This window comes from Notamacropus eugenii, chromosome 3 (assembly GCF_028372415.1).
Source record: "Notamacropus eugenii isolate mMacEug1 chromosome 3, mMacEug1.pri_v2, whole genome shotgun sequence".
NCBI classification, from domain to species: domain Eukaryota; kingdom Metazoa; phylum Chordata; class Mammalia; order Diprotodontia; family Macropodidae; genus Notamacropus; species Notamacropus eugenii.
Genome location: NC_092874.1, coordinates 395,345,707 through 395,365,557, shown reverse-complemented (window position 1 = coordinate 395,365,557; position 19,851 = coordinate 395,345,707). Strand labels below are relative to the sequence as shown.

The 19,851-nt window shown below is 34.7% G+C and overlaps 1 protein-coding gene across 2 annotated transcripts in view; it reads left to right on the top strand.

Moving 5' to 3' along the window:
* Nucleotides 1-19,851, top strand: part of LMTK2 (lemur tyrosine kinase 2) — a 109,572-nt gene that overhangs the window by 25,767 nt on the left and 63,954 nt on the right. For both annotated transcript variants that reach the window (XM_072597828.1, XM_072597826.1), the window contains exon 2: nt 10,650-10,774. In XM_072597828.1, coding sequence (XP_072453929.1) covers nt 10,650-10,774 — 125 coding nt within the window. The remainder of the gene's footprint in view (nt 1-10,649; nt 10,775-19,851) is intronic.

Below are 19,851 nucleotides of genomic sequence, written 5' to 3'. Positions count from 1 at the left end.
TTTTATTCTCTTAATTGTCTCATCATTCCTCTTTGGTACACTTTGCTGATTTATCACTCATATCTGACCCCTCTGGGTCCACCTCAAAGCATAGTCCTAGGCCCTTTTCCCTACATTTTCTCTCCTGTTAACAATCATCAGCTTTCATGGGCTCTGATTGTAACCCTTATGCCAGGAAAGTAGCTTTCCTCCCCTCAGCCTCTTAGAATCCCTGGTTTCTTTTAAGACATGGCTCAGACACCACCTTCTGCGTGAAATCTTTCATAATCGCCTCCCCAATTCTCTGCAGATACTATTCCCCTCCCACCCCTCCAGATTGCCTTGTATCTAATTTGTGTATCAGTTGAAAGCCTAGGACCTAATCATAGAAAAAGGGCCAAAATATTAGATGTGAGATCATGCCATATGATTTATTTATGATACATGAAAAGTCCCTTAAGTAAGTCAGAATGGAGCAATGTTATTGGATGATGACTGAGCATTTTTCTAGGAGACCCTTAAAAAGTCTAGGCAGATTTTAGAAAAACCTGAAAAGGCTTACATGAACTGATGCTGAGTGAAGTAAGCAGAACCAGGAGAACCTTGCACACAGTAACAGCAACATTGTGCCATGACCAGCTTTGATAGACTTAGCTCTTCTCAGCAATGCACTGATCTAAGACAATTCCAAAAGACTTATCCGCATCCAGAGAAAGAACTGAATGCAGAGTCTGAATGCAGATCAAAGCATGCTATTTTCTTCTTTGTTGTTTCTTTATCATGGTTTTCCCCTTTTGTTTTGATTCTTCACAATGTGACCAATGTGGAAATATGTTTAATATGATTATACATGTATAGCCTATATCAGATTGCATGCCTTCTTGGGGAGAGGACAGGGGAGGGAGGGAGGAAAAAATTTAGAACTCAAAATCTTATAAAAATGAATGTTGAAAATTAAAGCAAATTTTTGAAAAGATGATAGTCTAAGTCACTCAGTTAGAGGTAGTAGAGGCAGGAGTGAGAAGCCAGGGAAGAACCTAACTCCTTAGCTTTTGGGGAAAGAGGTAACTTTCTCTCCTCCTGCCATCTCCCACTGACCATAGCATTTAGTATTGGAACTACTTGCTCAGGTACCACCTGGCATTTGGAAAGTCACTTCCAGAGAGTTCAAAGAATACTTGAGAAAGGACAGACTAAAAGTGGCAGCCATTTGAGGCTGGAAGCAACTTGAAGGAACAGGACTTAGAGCAGTACAGAAGAGAAGCCACTCAGGACTAGCTACCCTTGGCAGTCTCTGAGAGTGGAGCTGAACAGAAGGGTAGATCTTAGGAACCAAGCTGAGCAACACCCAGCATGTGCTGTCCCCAGGAGTAATTTTGTGAGGACTCCACTGAGAAATGAAGGACATTGATGCTCCAGAGTTGCTGGACTTGTTCTCTGAACAATGTGCCTCACTGTCATTGTACTCTGTGCACTCTTCCCATGGACACAACATTTGTGGAAGAAGTTTATGCCCCAGGTTTATGTCAGAAATGTTTTGTAGCCATTATGACATTTTTTAGTAAATGCCCTTATTTTGAGTTAATTGTGTCTGTCTGTAGTCTGACTCACTGAGAATCACAGCAGTGGAGTCTGTACTGTTAGAAATGTAGACCCACAGGATACTTGTCTTTTTATTCCCAGCACCTAGCACAGTGCTTGACACATAGGTGCTTAATAAGTGTTTATTGTTTAAAATAGAGCCAAAAGATTTTGATTAAAAAGGGGCAGAGAGATTTTGAGAACCACTGTTAATGTTATATTCCATTACACATAGAGTGGGATATATTTTTGTTGTTCAATTGTTTCAGTCATGTCCAACTCTTTGTGACTCCATTTGGGGTTCTCTTGGAGTGGTTTACTGTTCCTTCTCCAGCTCATTGTACTGATGAGGAGACATAAGGCAGACAGAGTTAAGTGAATTGCCTTGGGTCACACAACTAGTAAGTGTCTAAGGCCAGATTTGAACCCAAGAAGGTGAGTCTTCCACTGCCGCCACTTAGCTGCACAGGATATATCTTAAATTTCTTCTAATATGTATTTTCTCTTAGAATGATGACTTATCTGAAAAATACTCTAATATTTCTCTTTATTAACAAAATATCTAATCATTCACTCAATAGACATTCAGTGTTGGTTGATACTAAAAAGGTACCCTTTAAAAATTCAGTTGAATAACCAAAGAAAGAAGCAGAACTTGTAGTATTACTTTTTTAAAAAAAAGATTAATTCTTATCTAGGAAAAGATTTTTCAGACATTTTCAAATGTGTCATTTTTTAGAGCTTCAGTGCATAAGCACTTCACAACATAATTTTTTTGTGACATGTATTGTAACTCAATCTTTCCAAGTAAATTTTAACAATTTTGTTACTAGCTGTCTTCAAAATATTTTTTAAAATGTCTTCTTTGCATTCATTTTTTTATAGGACATCTTAGTGTAGTGCAGATTTCCAGTTGTGTATGGTTATTTCAGAGGATGTTAATTCTTTCAACTAAAATTTAAAAAAAAAGATTTAGGCAACAGAGGTTTTTACTTTGCTAGTGAAATCTGTTTCCTATTTCTAATAGGAAGCCTAGTATGGACATGAATATGTACATTTCTCCAGAACAAAGAAAGATTGTATATTTTAATCAAATTCTACTAAATTAGGTATAGAATGAGGTTTTATAAAAATAGCTTGACATGTTTTCTGTTATGCTTCCACTGTTTAGTGGAATCAGTTTGGGGGTTAAATTTGGAAAAGTTACTCCTTAAAATATCTTTTATTTTCAGTTGGTACTTTAACAAGTTTTCTATTGCATTTGAACCATTGTTTCATAGATGGCTAAGAAGCAATTACATAGACCAGGGTTACATTTGTTTTTCTTAGTTAGGAATTTTGAGAGCTTTATTTAGTATTTGGATTAGAGGGTCAGGTGCCACCCTTGACTAAGCTGCTGAGATATACTAAGAAGCTTTCTCTCCATGTATCTTTCTGTAGAATGTGTGAAATATGTGCTTAGTCCTTTAAGTTGTGTACTTACTTTGATGAAGGATGACATACCCTGACATCAGTGAAATTGTGTATCATTGGAAGCGCTGAAGCATATTTCATGAAAATTTTCAGTGTTGAGACCATCTGTTAGTGACTTTATTTCCCTTCTTTCAGGCCTCAAAACTTAGCTCTGAATCTTCATTCATTCTTGCCTCCTTTTCTATAAGCAAGGATGAAATGACCTTTTTTGGGGGGGGAGGCAAGACCGATCCCTCCAGTTATGCCTATCTCCTTTAGAAGCTTGCCTCTTTTATCATTGTCATCTGAGATAAGAAATGTAAATATGTTCTAAGTTTTAATGAGCCAAATAAATGCCAGCTATATAAATCTATATTTATATAACAAATTAATCTCATTCTTTTCATCTCTGATGAAATTCAGAGAGAAATGGTCTTGGGACAAATAACTAATCTGCTCTTATTCCTCCATATTTAATTATATGCAGGTTATTGCACAGATGGATAAAATAGCTGGGTGTTGTTGTTTTTTAATAGAAGAAAGGCATTAGATTAGGATATAAGCTCATCCTCTGTGGATGCGCTGAAAGCATCCTTGGTCCAACTTCCATGATAGACAAGTCAACAGGAATGACATATACTTTGTCCTATTCCTATGTGATATTGATCTCTTCTGTTTGGTCTTTATGTTTTGAAAGCTTTTTGTTCCGTGTAGCATGAAGATTAAGAATCTGGTCTAGTGATATCTATTCAAATGGTCATTCTTAAGTTTTTATGGAGCAGTGTTCATAGGGGCTGGGTGGGAACAATTTATTCTGTAATAATTATAGGGTTCCAGTAGAATTTAGTATTTAGTTCTCTAGGTTATTTTGAGGCCTATATTTGTAGTATGGGCATTTTCCACAGAAGGTAAGTAATTCTAGCTTCTGATAAATCTGGCCGTAAGGTCATGTTTTGCTAGCTGTATTTTAGTGGTGAATTTTCATGATCTGCAGTAATGTGCAGCACTGCCTGTGTCATTTCCTTGTATATCTACATAGATTACTAAAGCCAAGATCCTTAACACCACTGTAGGTTCTTTTGGCAGTGTCCTGGGCCTGAATTACCATTTAAAAAACAACAAACTTGTTTCCACAAACAAAGCTGCATGACTTTGTCATTTGTTTAATGTTTCTTTCTTAAAATATTGTGAAATAGTATGAAAATGTTGGGTGGGTCTTTTGATTCCTTCCTTGGATCATAGCCGTTTTATAAGCTTCATCCAGAGGCAAACCACTTTCACTTTCATTTGAATTTCTATTCTGGTGACACCTACCTCTTAACTACTTCAGCTATTGTTTAGTGAAGTAGTCTGTCTTTTTCCAAAAATCTTTGTTTAGATTCTTAACCTATCATATTTGCTGAGAGTGTCTGTCAATCTTGTTCCTCTTTTTTTGATGAAGTATTAAATTTTCTGTAGCTGACTTAGTATTGTGGGTCCTTTGCTTCATTAATATTATACAAATATGTACAAAGGCTAAATAATAAAAATAATGATCTTATATCTGTAACAGATTCAGACAGTAGAATCATTATTCACATATTTTTAAAGCTGGTCTTCTGATATTTTATTATTTAGTATTATAGAACCATAGATTCATACTGGGAAGGTACCTTACAAAGTAAATCTGTCTTAACTACCTCATTTTACAGATGAATAAACTGAGGCCCAGGGAGGTTATGCTGTTTACTGAGAGTCACACAAGTAGCAAATAACAGAGCCAGGATTTGAACCTAGGGCCTCAGATCATACTCCCTGTTTTAAAAAGGCTGGTTCCATGCTCAACTAAATCCATGACTTATTCTTAATATAACAGTAATTACAAAACAACAATAAAAAAATAGCGTATATACACACACACACACACACATATATATCTTACTTTTAGGTTTACAGAGTGCTATGCAAATACTATCTCATTTGATCTTCACAGTAGCCTCAAAAGGTAGTTTTTATTATTATCCTCATTTTACAGATGAGGAAACCAAAGGCTTTTCATCACGGAGGTTAAGCGACTTGCCCAGCTTTCCACAGCTGGAAAGTATCTGGGGCAGGATTCAGTCAAGACTTCCTGATTCCAGGTTCCATCCATCTAAGTGCTTAGGTTGCTGAATATCCTTTCACTGATATTGTTAAATAAACCTTTTATGAAATGTAAAAAAATAAAATAAAAAGGCTGGTCAGTCTTCACAATATAGAATTAGAGTGTAATATTAAAACACTTAACCATTGGAAGATCTTTTTTAAGTTTTCTGTTGAAATTGCTGATTATAAATCTATAGAAATGTACTAATTCCGATCTTTTCATTGTTTATGCCATAAAATAAGGAAATATTTATTATGAATGAAAAAAAGTGAAAGTATTTTAGTGTCACTGGTACATGGAATATGGAGGTGGGAGAGTACCAAACAACCAAGGAATAGTAATAGGTTTCAGTTTTGACTGTGTAGGTTTATTTAGGCTATTTTATTAATTTGAAAAAAAGGTTTATAGCAATGACTCATCATAGTGAACCTGGGTGTGTTGTATTTTAGTATATAGTTATAGTATATAGTTATATTTTTAGTATATCATCTCATTTATTCTTCCTTTATGAGTAAAAAGTTTAATTTGCCACACTATGCAATACCAACATAAAGTATAGGTTGAACTACTTATAGACTAGCATAGGTAGAAACAAAATAAGAAAAGTGACTGTTAGTGGTGTTAAATCTTAGAAGATTCAGCTGTTAGTGATTTGTTATTATCTCTTAGCAAATTTCTGCCAGTATTATAAATGAAGAATGTGCTTATGGCTACACACATACTTTCACAGTGGGGATGAACTACTTCATTTCTAATTTAGTCCAGTGCTATTCTTTATTTTATAAAGTTTAAAAAAAAAACTATAGTCATTCTTATATATATCTTACCATTCACATAATCCTTCCTCATGACAAAGATAACGTTGGTACTACTTTTAGAAATCATTAACCAAAAGTAAATATACATATTTGTGTACGTAAATATGCTAAAAAAAAAATTCACCCAGTTTTTAGAACATCTATAGACTTTAATTTGACTAAAAGTGAGATTTTTGTCCAGTGATCAAGATGTGGACATACTGCTGAAGGAGGTGAATCATATGAATCTTGACATTCTTGGTATAAAAAAGAATTGAAGAAAGTTCTAGCTAATTGAAAATATGGCATACATACTCTTGGAGAAACAGAGAGAAGTTGGTAGCATTAGTTAATATTTGTAAAAAGAACAACATGTAAATAATTGTAGCTTATGCACCAAAAGGTTGCTGAGAATGAAGAATAAGAAAGTTCTACTTAAAAACTCAGCAATATCTTCTGTATTAAATAAACATACCTTTGATGCTTAAGAATTTCTTTGCAAGGGTGAAAAAAAGTTAGGATTCTAAGAAGTATTTTAGAAAAAATGACTCAGAGAGAAGACTCATAGACTATGCAGAAGCTTCACACTTCGATGAGAAAATAATTGGTAGGCACTCGACATAGTATATACCAAGTAACATCACAAAAAAATGCAAAATTGATTATATTTTAACAGATAACAAAAGATTTATTATTGATGTGGGAGTCAAAACTGAATCACTTATTTGTGTACCATCAGATTACCAACTTGCTAAAACAAAGATCAGAATAAGAATCAGAATTTGTTTTTTTAAAAAAGCAGGAAAAAAGAAAAACATAAGCTTATCACCACAATAAGAAAGTCAAAAGAAACCAGAAAGTATCTTAGCAAACATTTTGTATATGACCAATCAGAGATATAGGACATTCAAAGGCAACACCAGTTTGAATGTAAACTTGTTTGAAAAATGTTATGAAGAGAGGGAATACAGCAAATTATAAGCAGTATCACCTCATAAAGCAGAAGCAGTAAAACAGTTCCAACTAAGCAAAGTTGTTCTAAGGATATTCAAAGACGAAAATGGGAGTATAACAAAAAAAAGGAAAATGGAAAAATCTGCAAAGATGACAGTTACAAAACTGTTAACTTTTTACTATCAAAGACAGTAGAACAGAAATACATGGATCATCACAGTTCCAGATGTGCTTGTAGGGTAGGTACAAATAGCACTAAATAGAGCACAGACAGAAAAGGATCTGGCTTGGATCTATATAGAGGAGAAGCATGCCCCCCCATGCCAGAATCACCACAACTGTTTGAGCATTGAAGAATTGATATGCAAGGTATCTGAAGGTGGGGTAGATGAGACATGGACAGAGTCTTGGACCTTATTGTCCCCACATTCTCCATTCAAAGGCAACTGAGAAAAAGCATCAATAACTCTCAGCCTATACACCTGTTCTCCCTTCTGTACAAGTTTTCTGAGAGTCATCTATACATGAATTAAGGGCATCTTCAAAGAGTATGTTAGTATGTAATATCGGGCTTTAGCAAGCAATATTAAACAGTGGACAACATATTTGTCGTTTTGCTGTTGAGTGAAAGACGTAGAGAATATAAGATCCCATTGTGCTTATTGTTGAGTATGAAGAAGTATTTGATTCAGTATAACAAAACTCTGTTTTCCAGGTGCTCTCCCAACATGTCTCCCATCTATACATCAAATCATTTAAGATTACTTGAAAGAGAAAACAGAAATAACTGTTCAGGTCATGCATAAAACAAGGAGAGATGTACTCACCAAAAATGTCTGATGAAGGAAATCCAGTCCAAGTTGAAGAGGGATCTCTAGATTGCTATTTGTAGATGACATTGTTCTTTAAGTATCCTCAGTACCCAGAATGGAAGAGATCTACAACTATTTAAGAGTTTGATCTGACCATCCACTCAGGAAAGACCAGATGATTGAAAAGTGTCTACTGACCTGGTTACAACACAAATGAATGAGTCTAAAGTTGAATAGAAGGAGAGGAGGCTGATTTGTCCTTGAGAAATTGTAGATTATGATAGTTAGAATTTATGTAGGATTTTTAAGGTTTCCAAAGCACTTTGCATATATTATTTCATTTGACCTTCACATTATTTCATGTGTGAGGTATTTATATTAGTCTTATTTTACAGATGAAAAAGCAGAGGGTTAGAGAAGTAAAGTGACCAAACCAAGTCACACAGCTAGTAATGAGGTGAGTTTTGAATTCAGATCTGCCTGATTCTAAAGGATTTCCTAGGAGAGTTCCTTTAATGACTCCAGGCTTCCCATAGAATTCCAGACCAATTTTTTTATATCATCTTTCTGCCAGTCTTGCTATATGGCAATGAAATGTAGAATATAATGGTTTCTAATGTATTAAAAATGAATATCACACAGAAGGCAGTGGAGGGTCATATGATGTTTATGAGCTTGCTTTATATATTAGAAAGGGACATCACATAAGAACCAGAGTAAAAGATGTCTTCAAGAAAATATATGATTAGAAGAGATATGCTGATGGTCATGTTGCAGGGGTGCAGGAAGACAACTGTGTGATACCTCCTGATATTGAGAGAATACAGGAAGGCCTCCATCATGTGGGTTGGACCCCTTCGGTGAACTTACAGGAAGACATGGACAGTTGTACAGGACAGGCAGATGTGAATAGGTTGTGGTCTTTAGAAGGAGCAGCTTCCTAATTGATGACATCTTAAAACCATTTAAGTATTGAGTATTTGCAGGGAACTGTGGTAGGTTCTAGAGCTACAAAGATAAAAAGAAAACAATCCCTTTTCTAAAGGAGCTTACATTCCAGAAATACACAAATAGTAAATACAAGGCTATGTACAAAATTTTGCAGATTAAGATCAGTATAGGATGTGTTGTAGTAATTGAGGGATTGGGATTGGAAAAGGTCTTGTGTAAGAGATGGCACGTGATTTATGCTTTGAAGGAAGCTACAGATTCTGTGATTGAGAGGTGAGGAAGAGAATGCATTCCAGCCTTGGGACCTCCATGTGCAAAGGAAAAGAGATGGAAGTTGTGTGTGGGGAACAGGGAGTAGGCCAGTTTGCCTAGATTAGAGAATGCATGAAAAGGGAGTAGTATGAAATAAAATTGGATAGAAAGTCAGGATGTGGTACACTTTAAATTCCAGACTGAGGATTTTTAATCTTATCCTAAAGACAGTAGAGGGCCATGCAAATTTTTGAGTTGATCATGGTTGAGGTAGAATGTCACCTCACTGTTAGATCTGTGTTTTAGAAATAACTTTGACAGACATGCAGAGAATGAATTAGGAAAAGAGGAGAGTTTGAAGAATAGCATTAATCTAAATCAAATTTGGAAAGCCCTTTCTTAGGGTTAAAATCAAGATAATAGAATGAGCTATTGAACAAAATTCTGGAATCTCCTTCTTTGTTTTTAAATATAATGATTTTTCATTTGAATTACACTGTGAAATACTTACCAGTACTGCCGAGAAGAATGTACTCTTAATATCCTTTGTGTTCATCAGTTAACATAGATTCTTGCAATACATATTTTTCAGCACAGATTTAAGTTCTGATATTTAGTCAAAATAGTTTTGTGAGAATTCTTTCATTTGAATGCTTATTACATCATTACTATTCACATATAGGTTGTGTTCATACAAGAATTATAGTGTTAGCACTGGGGAAGCACTATAGAGATCACCTAGTACAACTTCTTTATTTTACTTTATTTTGAATTATCATTCACATTTTTTAAAAATTTTTCTGTCACTCCTTTGTTAACTCCCTACCTCCCAGTGAACTCTTCCTAATAGAGAAATGTAGTTAAGCAGAATAACACATTGAACATGTTTTAAAATGAATGCCTCATTCATCTTCCTGTTGTTTGTTCATCACACCTTTGCCAGGAGTCAAGATACATGCTCTACCCTTTACCCTCTGAATTCACAGTTGGTCACTAGACTAACCAGAAGTCTGGAGTCTTCTGGTGTTTTCTTTTACATTATTGTGGTCATTATGTAAGTTGTTCTGGTTCTTCTTACTTTACTCTGTTTTAGTTCATGTCTTTCTCAGTTTCTCTTGATTTCTTCTTGTCGTTTCTCATGGCACATTAATATTCCATATAGCACAATTTGTTCAACTATTCTGCAGTTGAAGGATACCCACTTTACTACTATAAATATTTTTACATTTAAAATCCCTTCTTTTTACAGCAGAGAAAACAGACCTAGGGGGGAGGAATGATGTGCCCAAGTTAACGGTGTTATTAGTGATGGGAATTTAGTGCTTTTTGTTTGTTGTAGACGTATTCTGGTCTTTCTTCAATGAATCAAATTTACAACAAAATTTACTTCATCACAACTTGGATGGAGCATAATTCAGTCCCTTTTTTTTTAATCTGTGATTTCATCATAGGTATATTAGCTGCACTGTTAGTGAATGGTATTGGACTAGTAAGGAAAAATTCTTTATTTAGAGAAAATAGTGTCCACCAGTATGTCCTAACTCCAAAAATGTTCAGACTTGATAAGTTATCATTCAGGTAACTTATTCACTTCTCAAAGACTCTTAATTTGGCCATAGCTTCATTCTAAGCATTTATTTAATATTTGATTCAGTTTATGCTTGTGGGAGGAGCATGTATATTTATTCAGTGATTAAAATTGAATTTTGAATGCATTTGTTTTTAAGAGTACTTCTTTCTTTTTAGGGGAAGCAGCTGCTGCAGAAGTGTCCTTACTTTTTGTGGTTCTATCTGTATGCAGTTTACTAACATTGGTAGTGCTGATTGTGAACTGTGTATCCTGCTGTAAAGATCGAGAAATAGACTTTAAGGTAAGCATTAAAAAATAGAAACACTTTAAATGGTCCTCTGGAAATAACTCACATATAATGGTATTAAATATGTGTAGCAATTTTGATAGTATTCACTACAGAGAATCTAAATTTTTGCCATGCAAGTAGGAAACCATGTTCATTAATTCATTTTTTGTGGGGGAAGGCACATTCCTTTTAAAATAAAGGACAAAAGCCCATAAGACTTTTTTTGACTGGTAAATTTGTGTTACTTAGTTAAGATTACTATGGAACAGATGTCTGCAAACTTTTTCTGGAGTTGAGCTATTTTTTATTTCAGACTAGATGAGCATTTGGGGATATTTTTAGAGGACATTTCATCCTTCAGCTACAGGTTGGGCTAGATAATTTCTGTCTAACTTGAAATGATTTCCAGAAGCCTTGATCTCCCTAAGAATAGGAGTTTCCAGGAAAATAACTAAATATTATTGGAGAGGAATACTACTAAGAATGGAATACAGTAGTAGCAATTGACTTTAAGCTTTGAGATCTCATGGGAGGTCAGAGGGTCATTAAAAATCATATAATCCAAATAGTTCTTTTCACAGATGAGGAAATCCAGACCCAGAAATGTAAAGAGATTGGTTGGGAACCTTAGCTATAAAACTTTGCTTTTTAAAAAGGAAATATTTTCAATTCTCATTCCCTGGTTTTATTGGTTATTTTATGTTTATTTATGATGTGGCCAACTTCCCTTAATTCAGCATTACTTGTGGATGATATCTGTATATTAACAATAATAATAGCTAATTATATATTAGTACTACTACAGAAGGTTTGAATGCTATAAAGTCTTTATAACCAAGTATTTTCTTGGCTTTGATGTATAAAAGCAGCCTTGTTATCAGAACCATCTGTGCCTATTGAATGGACGTTTCATTTATATGAACTTCTCTGCAGCTGCTACTTTGTTCCAGTCTAGTGGCACAAGAAAATTACCAACTGTCTGTTTATCTCTGAGATTCAATCCATACAAAGTAGAGGTAGAGTACAGCTCTAGGAAAAGAATCATACCAAACATGCTTCCCTCCTGGAAGCACAGAGGTAGGGTGACTACCTGGGTCGTGAAGTGTTGCACATGCCATTGCAATGTCGTCATTTTGCCAGTTTATTTTTGGTAACCTCTTTTTGTTGTTACAAGAGGACGGTCTAGTGTCACTGATGGGAAAGATACTCAGAAATGCTAATTGAATAAAACAGTCATAGTAAAGGAGGAAAAGAATCACTAACAGTGATAATTTTGTCTTTAAAGATTTTATGATGAGTAGGATATTGGTATCATTATACTAAAATCAATTTTGTTAATTTAGTGACCAAGCTACCCAGAGTAAGGATATAGGTAGGTATAGGAATCTGTACGCACAGAGAAAAATCTGTGTCCATGCAATGTCAGTATTTTTAAGGACATTTTAATTAATATTTTGCTTTTATATAACCTATGTTTCACAATATGTTTTACTCATCTTCTGATCCCATAGAGCTATCCCTCATAACCAAGAAGGAAAAAAAGAGGAAAAACAACTCAGCAAAACTCAACAACATATCAAAAAACTCTGACATTATCTCTTCTTCAGGGCCACACTTGGCCATTATAATTTCAAAATATTTTCAGCGGTTGTTTTTTCCATTTACATTGTTGTCATTACGTATATTTTATTCCTAGTTCTACTTACTATACTTTGCATTATTTTATAACTTATTTTTCTTTTTTTATCCTATCTTCTACTGTAGTAATATTCCATTACTTTCATATGCTAAATCTTGGTTAGCCATTTTGTTTTTGGTTCTTTGCTAGACCATAAAAGGTTCCATAATAAATGTTCTAGTGTACATTAGGACTTTGTGTCATTTACCTCCTTCTTTGGATAATTCTAGAATGGTTGGATCAATTCACAACTCTACCAGTAATGTCAGTATGCCCATCTTTCCACAACTCCTCCTACATTGACTGTTCTTGTCTTCTGTTTATCTTTGACAGTTTTCTGAGTGTGAAATTTTGCCTCAGAGTTTTCATTTTTTATTTCTCTTATTGTTCGCAATTTGTAGTATTTTTACAGGGTTGTTAATAGTTTACAATTCTTCTTTTGAGAACTATTTGTTCATATCCTTTTCTTCTAATGTGAATAGCTTTTGACCTTATGTGTTTCTTTTAATTGTCTTTATATCTTGTATATTAGGCACTTATTAGAAATAATCCACACTAAGATTTTTTCTTAGTTGATTACTTCCCTTCTTATTCTAGTTGCTTTTATTTTGTACATGCAAAAACTTTTAAATTTCACGTAATCAGCATTAATCATTTTACCTTTGGTAATTTTCTCTTTTACTTATTAAGAATTCACTTTCTGGTCTTAGCTGTGAAAGGTACCTGATCTGATTCTCATCTGATTTTTTTCATAGTTAGATTTTTAATAATTTGGGTCATCCACCCATTTTGAGTTTGTGTATTCTACAGTGTATGATATTGCTCTGGACTGTTTTCCAGTTTTCCTCGCAGTTCTTATCTCTCTGGGTTTATCAAGCCCTGTGTAGGGTTCAGTTATTTCTGATTCTTTTTTGTCTAGTCTGTTCACTTAAGTTTCTTGGACATTTTTAAACTAGTACTAAATAGTGCTGATGATGGCTACTTCATAATGTAGTTTTGAGTATTCTTTTTTCATTCATAATTTTTTTCATTGTTTGTCTTGATGGTCTTGATCTTTTGTTGTTCCGATGATTTTTGTTATAATATCTAGCTCTGTATTCTGTTGGAAGTTCGATATAGCACTAAATCTGTAAGTTAATTTCAGTAATATTATTATTTTTATTATATTGGCATCACATGTGGACATAGACCATCCCTTTAAATGGTTTATTTCTGTAAAGAACATTTTGTAATACTTTGATATATTGACTCCGTGGTAGTTTATACATTTTGTAGTTATTTTGCCTGGAGCTTCCCATTCTGTTATTTTTTCTTGGATTTTGTTGTTTCTATACAGAAGTATTATTGATTTTGAGTTTATTATATAAGCTACTACTTTAATGAAGCTATTATCTCAGTTTCTTTCCTGATTCCTTAAGATTGTGTAAATAAACCATCATGCATCACCAGATAAACAATTTCATCTCCATTTTGCCTATCTTTATGCCTTCAGTTTCTTTTTCTTGTCTTAACTGCCATTACTGCCTTTTTCTAGAAATGTGTCAAATAACAGTGGGGCAAGGGGATGTCCTTGCTTTATTCCTGGATGTACTGGAAAAACTGGTTTTGTCACATTTGCATATAATACTAGCTTTTGATTTTAGATAGATACTTTTTATCCTGTTAAAAAATGTATATCCTTCTCTGTCTTATGCTTTGTAGGATTTTTAGCAAAAATGAGTGTTGTACTTTGTCAAAGGTCGTTTTGCCCTCTAGTGATATATAATCATGTGATTTGGTATGTTTTGTTTTTAGTAATATTAATTATGTTAACTGTTTGCCTTACATTGATCCTTGCATCCGTGGTATGTATGCAACTTGATCATGTTGAATGATTTTTAAAGATAAATTGTTAGGGGTTTTTGGGCCAAGATTTATTTTAAAAATTTGAATCAGTATTCATTAATGATGTGGTCCATAATGATATGCACCCCCTAGTTTAGGTATTTGAATTGTATATGTCTCATAAAAGGGATTTAGTTGAATGTTTATCTTCACAAATTTTGAGAATGGTTTTTGTGTAGAGATATTAATTGTTCTCTCAGAAGTTTGAGGGAACTCTTCTTTAAATCCATTTGGACCAAGTTTTTTCTTTTTTCCTTTAGTAGGTGATTTTACAGCTAGTTCAATTTGCTTTTCTGAAATTTGATTGAGATCTCTATTGTTTTGTAATTTAAGTGGAATTTTTTTTGTTCTGTGTTTTTAACCTCCTTTCAAATTCTCAGTTTTGTTGGCATATAGTTTTGCATATAGTAGATTTTGATAATTTTTATTTCTTCTTGATTTATTGTGATTTTATCTTATTCTCTTATTTTGATAATTTGCTTAAGGTGGCTAAAGGTTTATTAATTTTGTTAGTCTTTTTCAAAGACTCAGATTTTAGCTTCTTCAGTTCAGTTCTATTGTCTATTTGATTTCTAATTTATCTGTTCTCAGATTTTTTAAGATTTCCTTTTTTGTACTTACTTTGAGCTTCTTGATTTATTTTCTATTTTAAAATTTCATGTTCATTTCATTATCATAATTTAACACAGTGCCTCACATTCATATTAAGTGCTTTATAAATGCTTATTGACTTCATTAATCCTCTCAGAAAGCAATATATAATTTCTAAGAAAATGATCCTATTATTAGTTACCTGAGTTCTTATCTGAGTAATTCGATAATAGAAACCTGGTCATTTGGAGCCATATCTAAATTCTGACATTTAACTGTGGTCAGTACTCCAATATGGTCTTCATTTCACCTTTCTTGGCCTCAGTTTTCTCCTCTGTAAAATAGGGGTACTGACAACACCTACTTCCCACAGTTGCTTCTTTCTCATGTTGCACCAACCCTTTTGAATTACTAATGAAATGAATATTCTGCTTGTCTGTTTGGTCTTTTCTTAATAGCAGAATAGGGGAGTTAGGGGATGGAAAGAGTTAGACTTAACTGTAGCATGAAAGCTTTTCCTCAGTTTTTGTTGGGTAACCTTTTTTCCTGACAGTTCACATTTCATCGAATTTAGTATGCAAGGATTCATGTAAATAGAAATGCAGAGGTCTATGCAATAAGTTTTTATGTATTTAGGGTTAACTGAGCCCTATCAGGAACAGCCTTTTTCCTATGGAATTTAGAGTTGGTCATGTAGAACTTATTCTAAATATAGATGGTACAAGTAACTTCATGGTGGTTGTTTGTTTTTTTTTAAATCTAAGATCACTATTGGCTGGTCTTCAACTCCTGAGTTTGTGTCAGTTGCATTAATATTAGTTTAAGGTGTGGCAGCATTGTGTAGTGGAAATAGCATTCAATCTGGGATTCGGGAGACCTCAGTTACCATCCCAATTCTAAAAAATTTTATAACAATGGGCAAATTGCTTAATCTTTCTTAGTCTGTTCATTCTTCTGTAAAAATGAAGTGGCCATCTTTTTAAAATTTCTCTGATTCTAATGGTGTTCCAATCTCATAGCTTACTGAACTCTTTAGGACAAATATAGGTCATAGGAATTTTAGCTATTTTAGAAATCAACTAGTCAAAAACAATCAAAACCAAATGTTGGAAAATTATGAATTTGCTTGACCCCAAAGAAGAGATATGAGACGATACCTTTGCAAAGCTAGGGGTTTAGGGGTGTGGAACATTGCTTCTAATGCTACCAGGTTTTTTTCATTGTGTTGGTTGGTTTTGCTGGGGTTTTTTCCTTTTTTTAAGAAAAAAAATTTTTGTTATAGCAGATGGCTGTCTGGGAAGAGTGAAGAGGAAAATATACAAAAGGAAGTGTAGGTAATAGAAAAATCTCTTTTGGAAAAAGAAATCACCTAGTCAGTCTCCTCATTTCCAAATGAAGAAAGAAGGGTGAAGGTCACAAAGCTAATAAGTGATAGAGCTGAGACCAGAACTTAAATTTCCTGACTCTTAGTCCAATTATGTACATCATATTAGCACCCTAAGCCTGTGAAACGCACTTATTTTTCCCACCACATCTTATGTTCAGTCACTTGTACTGACCCTGTTTTTTGCAGCATCTTTATTGTGAAAGAGGTGGTAAACTAAGCAACATTATCATTTTGATGAAAGAACCTTTACAGCTTCCTACAGGGGAAATTGAGCAAATCTCTTATTCAGATGTTCCCACACACATATTTTAATTTGGTATAGCTCATTTGCTCTATTCACCTTGCAGATGCGAATAGTGATGGCATCCATTAAAGCTTTTGCTTATGTGAGAATATAGCTATGTAGTATGTAAGAAATAGATTTTATGATTTTTCTTATCATACAGACTTAATTTTCCATTAATTGTTTGACCCACTAAGCACTGTGATTTATAAGATGATACTTGATGATACACGGGGGAACCACAGACCATTTGGGTGGTGTTGACATGGTAGATTATGTCAGTAAAATAGAATATTCTCTAAAAACTAGGTAAACAATATCCATGGCTGTCCATTATTTAAGCTATTAAATGCTTTAGGCAAGCCCCCAAATTATGATGCGATAGTACTTACTGGATCAAGAGAGGAATTTTGTTATGTTTAGCTTGATCAATCACTTCACATCCTTATTCAGTGTTTTCTGAATTTTCGAGGTATCATTTTTCCGATAATTCCAGCTTTTGCCAGTTTTAATTAAATTCAAATTACACAGAATTGTTTTATACTAGTCATTGTGGTTCAAGTCTTGCTGTTTTTTAAATTAATTAATTAATTTTTAGTTTTCATCATTTACTTCCACAAGATTTTGATTTCCAGATTTTCTCCCCATCTCTCCCCTCTGCCCACCCCAGGAGATCATGCATTCCAATTACCCCTTTCCCCAACTGCCCTCCCTTCTATCATACCTCTCCCTTCTCTCATCCCCTTCCCCTTTATTTTTTTGAGGGCAAGATATATTTCTATACCCCATTGCCTATATGTCTTATTTCACAGTTGCATGTAAAAACAGTTTTTAACATTTCGTTTTAAAACTTTGAGTCCAACTTCTCTCCCTTCCTTCCCTCCCCACCCATCCCCACTGAGAAAGCATGTAATTCGCTATAGGTTATACTTGTGTAGTCATGCAAAACACTTCTATAACAGTCACGATGAAAGGCTAACTATATTTCCCTCCATCCTGTCCTGCCCCCCATTTATTCTATTCTCTCTTTTGACCCCATCTCTCCTCAGAAGTATTTACTTCTAATTAGCCCTTCTTCCCATTTTCCCTCCCTTCTATCATTCTTCCCCACTCCCACTTATCCACTTCCCCCCTGCTTTCCTGTAATGTAAGATAGATTTTCGTACCAAATTTAGTGTGCATGGTATTCCCTCTTTAAGCCAAATCCAGTGAGAGTAAGGTTCATTCTTTCCTTCTTACCTCCCCCCTCTTTCCCTCCATTTAAAATACTTTTTCTTACCTCTTTTATGTTAGAGGTAATTTGTCCCATTCTATTTTTCCCTTTCTCCTTCTCTCAATATATTCCTCTCTCGCCCATTAATTTTATTTTTTAGATCACATCCTTTCATATTCAGCTCATCCTGTACCCTCTGTCTATATGTATATGATCCCGCCAACTAATTGAGAAATTTGTTGAATTGAGAAAAGTCTCAAGAGTTATAAATACTATCCTTCCATGTAGGAATGTAAACAGTTCAACTTTAATAAGTCACTTATGATTCTCTTTGCCTTTTCATACTTCTCTTGATTCTTGTGTTTGAAAGTCAGATTTTGTATTTAGCTCTGGTCTTTTCATCAAGAATGCTTGAAAGTCCTTTGTTTCATTGAATGACCATTTTTCCCCCAAAGTATTATACTGAGTTTTGCTGGATAGGTGGTTCTTGGTTCTAATCCTAGCTCCTTTGACCTCTGGAATATTATATTCCAAACCCTCTGATCCCTTAATGTAGAAGCTGTTATCTTGTGTTATCCTGATTGTGTTTCCACAATACTTGAATTGTTTCTTTTTGGCTGCTTGCAATATTTTCTCCTTGACTTAGAAGCTTTGGAATTTGGCTACAATATTCCTAGGAGTTTTTCTTTTTGGATCTCTTTCAGGAGGCAGATTTGTGGATTCTTTCAATATCTATTTTACCATCTGGTTCTAGAATGTCAGATAATTACTTGAAAGATGATGTCTAGGCCCTTTTTTTTTAATCATAGTTTTTAGGTAGTCCAATAATTTTTAAATTGTTTCTCCTGGATCTGTTTTCTAGGTCAGTTGTTTTTCCAATGAGAAATTTCATGTTGTCTGTTATTTTTTCATTCCTTTGATTTTGTTTTATAATTTGTAGATTAATGAAGTAATTCGCTTCCTCTGCTCCATTCTAATCTTTAAGTAATTATTTTCTTCAGTGAGTTTTTGGACCTCCTTTTTCATCTGTCCAATTTGCTTTTTAAGGCATTCTTCTTCTCATTGGCTTTTTGGATCTCTTTTGCCATTTGAGTTAGTCTATTTTTGAAGGTGTTATTTTCTTCAGCATTTTTTTGGGTCTCCTTTGGCAGGCAGTTGACTTGTTTTTCATGATTTTCTTGCATCACTCTCATTTCTCTTCCCAGTTTTTGCTCTACTTTGCTTACTTGATTTTCAGAATCCTTTTTGAGCTTTTCCATGGCCTGAGACCAATTCATATTTTCCTGGAGGTTTTGATGGAGAAGCTTTGACTTTGTTTTCTTCTGTTTGGATCCTTTGGTTCTCTTTGTCACCAAAGTAGGATTCTATAGTCTGATTCTTTTTCCGATTTTTGCTCATTTCCCCAGCCATTTACTTGACTTTTGAGCTCTTTGTCAAGGTAGTTCTCTGCTTCCAGTGGGGGTGGGGAGGTGCGCTGTCAGCTGCTCGTTCCCTCCCCCACACACACACAATCTGTGGGCCTAGAGCTCCAGAAACAGCCTCTGCCTCTGCCCCTGCTGTGGCTATCACGGGCTCCTCCACCCCTTCCACCACCATGGGGCGGGGTCCATACCACTCTTTTGTCTCACACAGGTCAGATAGGTTTTTCTACTGACCTTCCAGGTTGTCCTTGGTGTTTTGGGATTGTGAAGTCTAGAAAATGCCATAGGTGCCAGATACTCAGTCCCCCTGAGGCCTGCTCAGGTCCCATCTGTGGCCCATGCTGGACTGCACTGTGTTCTGAGCACAGCCACGACAGATGCTTCCTATTGACCTTCCAGGTTGTCTTGGGCTGGAGATTTGCTTCCCTCCATCATTCTGAGTTCTACTCCAGAATTTTGTTAGAGTCATTTTTCACAGGTATTTGGCTGGACTTGGGGGAGATAGCTCTAGGAAGTCTCTGCTTCTATTCTGCCATCTTGGCTTTGCCCCAAAGTCTTGCCATTTTCTAGAGATCAGAGATTTTATAACTAGTTTATTTGTTTTTCTGTAGAAGCTACTTTTCAAAATGTCT